The sequence below is a fragment of the Zonotrichia leucophrys genome, chromosome 11 (genome assembly GCF_028769735.1).
Source record: "Zonotrichia leucophrys gambelii isolate GWCS_2022_RI chromosome 11, RI_Zleu_2.0, whole genome shotgun sequence".
NCBI classification, from domain to species: Eukaryota; Metazoa; Chordata; class Aves; order Passeriformes; family Passerellidae; genus Zonotrichia; species Zonotrichia leucophrys.
This window is the reverse complement of record NC_088181.1, coordinates 16,472,008-16,480,803: the sequence shown is the minus strand read 5'-3', so window position 1 is coordinate 16,480,803 and position 8,796 is coordinate 16,472,008. Positions and strand designations below refer to the sequence as shown.

At 46.7% G+C, this 8,796-nt stretch overlaps 1 protein-coding gene across 2 annotated transcripts; it reads right to left on the bottom strand.

Moving 5' to 3' along the window:
• Window positions 1-1,627: 1,627 nt before the first annotated feature.
• NUDT7 (nudix hydrolase 7) lies at window positions 1,628-7,934 on the bottom strand. Of its 2 annotated transcripts, XR_010441685.1 has the most exons (5): window positions 7,645-7,934; window positions 6,086-6,244; window positions 3,809-4,237; window positions 2,986-3,207; window positions 1,628-1,903 (listed from the first exon to the last, which is right to left on the bottom strand). XR_010441685.1 is itself a non-coding variant. In XM_064723110.1 (3 exons), the coding sequence occupies exons 1-3, from the start codon at window positions 7,918-7,920 to the stop codon at window positions 3,854-3,856; spliced, it is 819 nt and encodes a 272-aa protein (XP_064579180.1). In that variant the 5' UTR covers window positions 7,921-7,934; the 3' UTR covers window positions 3,393-3,853. The 2 variants fall into 2 exon arrangements, 1 of the variants encoding a protein (XP_064579180.1); XM_064723110.1 differs by lacking the exons at window positions 1,628-1,903; window positions 2,986-3,207 and having other exon boundaries at window positions 3,393-4,237.
• Window positions 7,935-8,796: the final 862 nt, after the last annotated feature.

Genomic DNA, 8,796 nt, shown 5'->3' with positions numbered 1-8,796 from the left:
GCCAAGGAATGGGGATTCTAGCTGTGATCACACACTGGCCAGATTGTGCTATCATGGTGTCATGGTTTGACCAGGAAGGAGTGGGAATTCTGGGAAGCTGTGGTCAAACCAATGAAGGTTTTGGGTTTCATACTGACACCTGGTGTAGCCAGTGGGGTTTGGACACACCTCCGAGAATACACAGGGGTTAAAAGCAAGGCACTGCCCTGGCACTTCCTCTTTTGGACATCGTCGGGCGAAGAGGTCAGATCTCTCCCCCCCGTCCAGCCCGCTGCTGCTGGGCGGGGGAGGGACCGCCATGCGGTAGGCCTGGGGCCTGGACAGAGGTGGGGGTTGAGGGGGCTTTCAAGGATGGAAGGGTGGCGGAGCCCCAAGAGACATCGAGACATCGGGCAGCCAGCCCCCCCCCCCCCCCCCCCCCCCCCCCCCCCCAGGAGAGCAGCCAGCGAGAAGGGGGAGGAAGACTGCCCGGCCGGAGCGGCAGCGTGTGGGCAGCGTGCGTGGGAGTCGCTCCGGGACCGACAGACAGAGACTGAAAACTTTTAACCCTTTCTTGCATGATTGGGGCCTTGCAAAAAATGCTAATCCTCCTCGAAGCTGAATAAGAAGGGAGATGAGAGATGAGATGAGATAAGGACTTTAGCCCGGAAATTGTGGAGATGATTGGATGGGGAGAGATGATTTGGAGTGGCCTTTTGGCTGGACTTTTCTTGTAGCCATGGACTCAGTTGTTCCTGTGACACAGACTGCATTTAGGGGGAGGCAGTGCCTCAAAACCAGGAGGGTTCATTTGTGAGGACCCCCCGGCCCCAGGGGGTTGGAAAAATATGGGGGGGACAGTTGTCCCAAAAGCAGAGACTGTGCCTTTTTGGAGTGAGACAAGGCATCCTTGAAAGACCACCCTAAAAGCAGCTCTGGCCATGTCTCGGTGGTGAGAGCACTGGGCATGGAAGGAACATGTCACAAGCGGCAAAAAGACTTTTTTTCTCCCCGGGCGGTGCCGAAGTGACAAGGAAGCATCCGAGGTTTCAGTGTGTTTCCAGAAGCCTATGGAACAAGAAGGACTCCCTTCCTCTTCATGAACTGCAGTTTGAGTATACTAAAGTGTCGTGCCGAGCTGGGCAGTTGGTGTTTTTGAGAGAATGTATTGGATTGGGAAAGTCAGGGAGTGGGGAGGAGGAAAAGTGGTTTTTGTAAGGTTTTCAATTTTCTTTCTTTTCCTTATAGTCTTTCCCTATTTTTCCTGTAGTTTTAGGTAATAAAGTGTTCTTTATGTTTAAGTTGGAGCCTGTTTTGCTTATTCCTGGTCACATCTCACAGCAGACACCAGGGTGAGGCATTTTCATGGGGGCACTGGCTCTGTGCCAGGCTCAAACCATGACACATGGTAACTGATTTTGAGAGGAATGGCAAATTGGTCTTTACAAACAAGCTGTGGGTCTGCTGGTAGATAAAACCAGCACTGGGAGATAAAAGAAACAATGGGAAGGATTCCACTGATTGATGAATGTAAAATGATATTTGCTTTTACAAATAAACTTTAGGTTTGCTGCTAAATTAAACTGGACACTGAAAGATGAAAGAAACAATGGGGAAGAAAACCCCCCCTAAATTCCATAAGAATTAAAAATTAAAAGGGAGGGTTATACCTTAGAGGGAAATCTTTGGTATCAGGCATACCAGGAAGTCTGAACCTCTCAAGTACCTCAGCCAAGGGGGGAAAAAGAAGGGAAATGTGGCTGGAAATTGGGATAAAAAGGAGGCTGTGTCCTCCAAAAATTGGAGAGATCCCAGGGGAATGCCCCATGGCCTTTCCCTTTATTCAAATAAAGAAAAAGGACTCCTCTGTCTCCTTTTTGGACATAAACCTCTGATGTTTGTGGATTAATTTTCCTAACAACTTCTTGACTGTGGTGGTTTGACCAGGAAGAAGTGGGAATTCTGGGATGCTGTGGTCAAACCAATGGATGTTCTGAGTTTCATACTGACACCTGGTGTAGCCAGTGGGGTTTGGACACACCTCCGAGAATACACAGGGGTTAAAAGCAGGGCTCTGGCCTTGGGAGGCTCTCTTGGGACGTCGCGACGAAGAGGTCAGATCTCTCCCCCGTCCAGCCCAGCCGCTGCTGCTGGGCGGGGGAGGGGCAGCCACGTGGTAGGCCCTGGGCCTGGACAGAGATGGGAGGTGAGGAGGCCTCGAGGATGGAAGGGTGGAAAGATCCCAGAGAGTCAGCCCTCGGGCAGCCATTCCCCCCCCCCCCCAGGAGGGAGAGAGAGAGAGAGCCGGCGACACCGAATGTGATAGCAGCTGGCCCAGGAGGAGAAGGGGGGGGAAGAGTGCCCGGCCGGAGCGGCAGCGTGTGTGGGAGTGCCGCAGCTCCGGGACAGAGACTGAAAGTTTTAACCCCTTTCTTTCATGATTGGGGCCTTGCAAAAAATGCTAATCCTCCTCGAAGCTGAATAAGAAGGGAGATAAGAGATGAGATGAGACAAGGACCTGGCCCGAAGAACGTGGAGATGATTGAATGGGGAGAGATGATTTGGAGTGGCCTTTTGGCTGGACTTTTCTTGTGGCCATGGACTCAGTTGTTCCTGTGACACAGACTGCACTTAGGGGGAAGCAGTGGCTCAGAACCAGGAGGGTTCATCGTGAGGACCCCCGGCCCCAGGGGGTTGGAAAAATATGGGGGGGACAGATGTCCCAAAGCAGAGACTGTGCCTTTTTGGAGTGAGACAAGGCATCCTTGAAAGACAACCCTAAAAGCAGCTCTGGTCCATGCGTCAGTGGTGAGAGCACTGGGCATGGAAGGAAGATGTCACAAGCGGCAAAAGGACTTTTTTTCCGGGCGGTGCCGAAGTGACAGGGAAGCACACGAGGTTTCAGTATGTTTCCAGGGGAAGCCTATGGAACAAGAAGGACTCCTTTCCTCTTCATGAACTGAAGTTTGAGTATACTAAAGTGTGGTGCCAGGCTCAAACCATGACATTGACTCAAATTTATACTGCTTTATCTTGTCTTCAGGTTTCAGTGTGTTTGGCGTGGAGAATTCAGTCCTTAACTGTTCAGATGCTCTTGCTGTGCAGTGTTGGTCTCCGACGATTCTTCAGGGGCTGTTTTGTAGGTTCTGAATCCCTCTCTGTTGTTGTTTATTTGGTGGGTTGTCCTCATGAATCCTCACCTCCACTTTTCTGTCCTGGAGAAGACTCCTGCCAGCAGTTGAGTGAGATTTGATAACAAGATGGTGAGGGACAAACTTCAGTCCTGTTGCCTGTATCCTGAGTTTTCCATAGCCTATGGAATTGCCTCATGAGAAATGTTAAATTAACCAAAATTCATTGCACATATTGACCTGCCCTCTTCCCTCCACAAACCCAAACAAAACAAAAAAAGATTGTGAAAGCACCTGAAACCTTTTATATTTTTATTGTGCATTCTGTAAGTGCTCATAGACACCACACAAGACTGTATGGATCATGTTGTCCATGCATGGCACATGTAAGAGGCAGACAGATCCCTGAAAGTTTTCCTAGGCTAACTCAGACACAAATTCCATCAAATAGTATTATCTCATTATAGACAAAGCAAAGCACAGAAAGTATCTCTGATCACACAGAACAAAGGCACTGAAACTGAGAACTGAAACACACCTTTTCAAAGTCTGTTTCATAAAAAAATATTGTGTGCTTCTCACAGCTCTTAGATTAAAAATTGTATTAATCTAGTTAGAGATCATCATCTTAAACTTCCCAATTCTGATGAAATTCAAGTGTAGCTTTCAAAAAGTAGGTACAAAGGAAATGAACCAACCTCCTTTTTCCTCTTTCAAAATAAATTCATGGCCAGACCAAGTTCTCACAGATTACTCTTCTTTCTTTCATGTATAGATGCATACAAATTAGTGAAGTAATTCTCAGAGGATGAAAATAAGTTGTCAAGATCATAATCCACTTCAAAGGTAGGTCTCTCTCCAAAAATTACAAGAGCAAGAAATACAGCAAAGTGTGCAGTCAGTCCCCATATCTTGAATGACTTTCTGTGTTCCTGGTCATGGTATGTAAAGCAGTGTACTCGAGTTGAGTACCCTGAGGAGGTTTTATAAGAGAAGGTCTTGTAATCTAAGGGCTTGACAAAGTACTCCAAAGGCACAACAAAAACCTCGCTCACTTCATCTGGGTTAGGAGTGACCTGGAATGTTTCCTCTATAAATCCTACAACTGGTGTCACCAAGTTATTCATCTAAAAAGAGAGAGAAAAAAACAAACAATAAATAAGTAAATTTTAAAAAATCAACAAAACCTTCATACACTTATGTTTGTACCAAGTAAAAATGTTCATTACTTAAAAAATCACTTCATTGTTACAAAATGAGTACAAGAAGCCTATGAATTGTTTTCAACTGCAATGCAATTTAGTCTCCCTAATGGCAATCTATGTAATTTGACTTGAAGAATTTGAAGTCATATTTTTGTATTGTCAAAAATGACTTTACAAATACTCTGTTCATCCTGTATAACCACAGAGCAGTTAAAAAGGCTTGCCAGTTTGCTACAGAAGTAGAAAAGCATGCATGCTTTCCCATGGCTCTTCCTTCTTGATGTTTTTTAATTCTGATTTTAATCCAGATTTTCCCTATCATAGATCATATTGCTATATTGTTTTCCCAGGATATAGGAATTTTCCAGAATATGGAAATATTTTTCTATAGATACAGAAATATTATTGCAATGTATTTAGCCATAAAATGTAACACTATTTGAAACACATTATTTATGGACATTTTAATTCTAAATGTAATCCCTGCTTCCATGGGAAGGCAAAACCACTGAAATCTTGCATCAACAAAACACCAAAATTCTTTAGGATACATTGCTAGTTCTATTTGTTCACACTAACAAAGACCACTGTCCTGTAGAAAGGAGGAAGAGCAAAACAGTGATTGTGGTATTTGACTCAAGTCTGGAAGGATTCTGTCTGAGTCAGAAGCACCTGGAATGTACATACTGAGCAGACAGTGTCCTCTGACATGTACAATGCTCATGGTCCAAAACCCTCACCATCTCTCCGACTGACTGAAGTAATTGGCTGGAAAACAGGGAAAATTTGATCCTTTTTACACACTGCCTCTGAGCTATGTGGCTTTAAGGTTATCTGTACAAAAATGTACAATAATTTAAGAAGTTAAACAAAGCTTAAATAAAGCTTTTTGCAATAAAATTTCAAAAGTAGTTCTTTCCATTTTTAATGGGGAGAGGGTATTGCTATCAGATAGAAGAACAGGAGGCATAGTGATAAAGTGCTACCTGCTAAACAAAAATAATCTTCAGAAACAGCAATTCCTCTGTTCTATGGGAAAACTGACCGTATGTAAATACTGAACACTGCTCTTGAAATTGAGAACCTGTTAATTTACAAATGATGACCTACACTCCAAAGACACCTCTGGGAGTCTCCCTGCTAGAGGAAGATGATGCACACAATCCAGGTGCACATCCCCTCTCTGTCTGCACTGCCCTGGAGTCAGCAGACACCAAACGAGACAGCGTGAGGCTACAGCAGCCACCCTGCCTGGGAGAGTGAGCCCTGCACAGCTCCAGGGATGGGGATTGAACAGCCTGTCAGCAACATCTGCTCTGCTTCTGGCCTGACCTCATGGTGAAGAGGATTCCTTTCCTGCATCTCATCACAATGTCCGTGCCGCTGCTGTGTCCATTGCCTCAAGAAGAGTTCTGGTATGGTCCCCTCTCTGACACCCCAGGAGAAGAAAGCAGCCAAATCCCCTGGCAGCCTTCAAGCTGAGCAAGCCCCCCTCTCTCAGCCCGGCTGCTCATCCATCACCCACTCGCTGTGCCTGCTCTCCTGGCTCTGCTGAACTCTCACAGGGCAGTGCTGGCTGTGGGGTGCCCCAGAGCTGCTCCCACAAACACCAAGCCCTGGGCAAGAACCCTTTCCCTGGCCTCTGCTGGACACATGGGCTGGGCACACGAGGAAGTGGCGCCTCTTGGCAGTTCCAGGCTTGAAAAGGTCACTGCCAACCACACAACTGAAAACCACCCAAACTTATTCTGTAATGATAGGCTGACTTACTTTATCAATTCCAGGCATCAGCCTACAGATGACTTCCACCTTCTCTGGCTGAAGACCCACTTCTTCTTTAGCTTCTCGGAGAGCAGTGTCAATGTCATCTCTATCAGTGTCTTCCCTTTTACCTCCTGGAAAACACACTTCCCCTGGTGATCTTCTCAGCTGGAATGTAAAGGAGTACTACTGTTAAACAGAACAAGGTTTATGTTTCTTACTGGATCCACACTGATACGTGTTGGTATTGCAGCATCCCTTTATGTTTATCTTTCCAGTCAAAGAAGCTGGAAATGGTGGTTAAGGAGAAGAAACATGCCTTAGCAAGAGTAGCCAGCTAAGAAAATGCTGAGGTAGCTATCTCCTGCTAATCCATAAATCCTCACTATCAAAAAATACCCTGTACCTGTACACCACTGTGTAATTCATACCGGAACTTCTGCTTTAGTATGCCAAAGTTCACATTTTGCATCATCTTGTTTATGTAATCAGTAAATGACTGACAGATTAATCCAGACAGACAACTTGTAGAGCAAGATCAAAATACTCTAAGAGCAAAAACTTTTGAAAGACACAATTAAATAACATACCCATGAGAGAGGAAATAACATTTTGCTTCAGCCCAAAAGATTACAGAGCAAAAGAATGAAAATGGTCGGTCGGTTCCTATCTGTTGTTATCTACGGTTAAAATGTGTTTTGTTTAATCTGTTGGGTGTTGTTGAGAAGTGGGAGAGGGGCAGGGTTGAAGACATGACCAGAACAGGAAGAAGGGTGAGAAGGGAAAGGACAGAAGAGTTGGCAGCCGGCAGAACCTGAGTTCCTGAGCAGGCACTCAATGGGAAAGGGGACAGGGGCCAGCCCCAACTGCAAAAGAGGATCAAAGATTGCCATTTTGTCAGTGTGTGTGTGTGTTTCTGCCTTTGGGGAGGGAGACACACACCCGACTCAGCTGACTCATTGCAAATTAAATTATTTAGTTACTGCTTCAAAGACTGTGTCCCCTCCTGACTGTATCAAAAAGTGAGTTATTTCTAAGATACCTTTAAATACATTCCAGTAGTACGCTTGTGCATCAAGGATCAGTAACAAACACATTTACAATCAATTTAACAGCTATGCAACTGTGATTATTTGTTTTTTAAGTAAGACCCAGCAACAGAAAAAAGTAATTCCTGAGTACAGGCAGTTGATGTGACACACGGACGGAAAACAAGAGTTGTAGAAGAAAACAAAATGCTGGAGAAAGAGCTCTGGCAGCCTTGCGTTGTTGTCTTTTGTATATTAAAGGAAGAGTAATATTAACCGCAGACTGAAAAACCTCATTTAACAAAGCTGCGCTCCGTGGTCAGTTTCCTTATTTAAGTAAGCAACCATTGCCGGCTGTGCTAATGTTAGTTTCCCGTCACGGGTTTCCGGGATCCTGGCGTGCTCCTGGCACGCAAACACCAGAATCACATCAGTGTAAAAACACCCGGCCGTGCCCTTGGGCACAAGGGCGGGAGCAGGGGGTCACTGGGGCGCGCAGCTGCCGGGATCGCGCCCCGGTGGTTCCCGGAGCCCCGGTACCTGCAGCGAGCGGACGGTGAGCAGCAGGTGCAGCCGCCCCGCTCGCACCATCAGCGGCAGCAGCACGGCGGCTCTGGGCAGCGGCAGGCCGGAGAACCTGTCCCCGATATCGAACTGCCTCAGGCGGTGCCGGGCCCTCTCCATGGCGCCGTGCCCAGGAGCGGGCAGAGCGGAGCTCGGGCACGCTCGGGCCGTGCCCCGCTCATGCCCCGGGCCGGGACAGGGACAGGGACAGGGACCGCGAGCGGGGCCCGGCTCCTCCCGCTCCGCCCCCATCTCCGGCACCGCCCCCGGCGCGGCTCCGCCACTCAGCGCTCGATCGCTCCGGTGACAAACGCATGCATTTTATGATTGGCTGTTCGCAAATGTTAAAATGAATATTACGTGTGCTGTGTTAGAAAGTAATGCTGTGTTACTTCTCTTAAATATAGTTTTAGGTTCTAAAAAATGTTAGAATAGAAACGATGCTATGGAGGATACTTTTTTTTTAAAGAAAGGACTCGCAGCGATACAGCAGCCACAGGACACCTAAATCTTTCAGAGAAAAAGAAATTATTGCCCCATTATCAGAAGAAACGAACTTCTTCCTGCCTCAAAGGCGCTGTTAGGATTCAGAGGAAGAAGGGGGCACTGACCAGACAGAATCCTGTGTTTGAATGGAATTTATGCATCATGTATGAAATATATGAATATGCAACAGGCTATTGCTTTTAAGGGTCAATCCTTTGTTAACGGGTGTCCTTTTTCGAGCTTGTGCTGCCCAGAAAAAGGTACCCGGACGTCCATAACTCTTTGTCTCTATTGCCTCATATTGTCCTAATTCAAATTGTCGAAATTATTATTACTCTAATTGTATTACTATTTTTATAGCCATTTTATTACTATTAAACTTTTAAAATTTCAAAAACAAGTGACTGGCGTTTTCCACAGTTCCCTTTTTCCCTTTCCCCCTCCGGGCTGTCCCTGCGCCGGGAGCTGCGGGGCCGCGCTGCCCCAGACGTGCGGAGGCTCCGAGGATTCCATCCAGTCCCGCCTGAACTCCGGCACTGGAGCGGCTCCCAGTGGGAGAAGGACGGTGAAAGGGCTGCATTTGTGACCAGTCACAGAACCACAGGTGGGAGAGGAGGAACCAGAGGAGGTCCCTTCCACAGA

Excerpts from the sequence above, each read along its gene's own strand:
- NUDT7 (XM_064723110.1), bottom strand. The coding sequence starts at position 7,920 with ATGGGGGCGGAGCGGGAGGAGCCGGGCCCCGCTCGCGGTCCCTGTCCC. Across the intron at positions 6,245-7,644 it reads TCACCGTCCGCTCGCTGCAG|CTGAGAAGATCACCAGGGGA; the intron begins GTACCGGGGCTC and ends TTTACATTCCAG. Across the intron at positions 4,238-6,085 it reads TGATGCCTGGAATTGATAAA|ATGAATAACTTGGTGACACC; the intron begins GTAAGTCAGCCT and ends CTCTCTTTTTAG.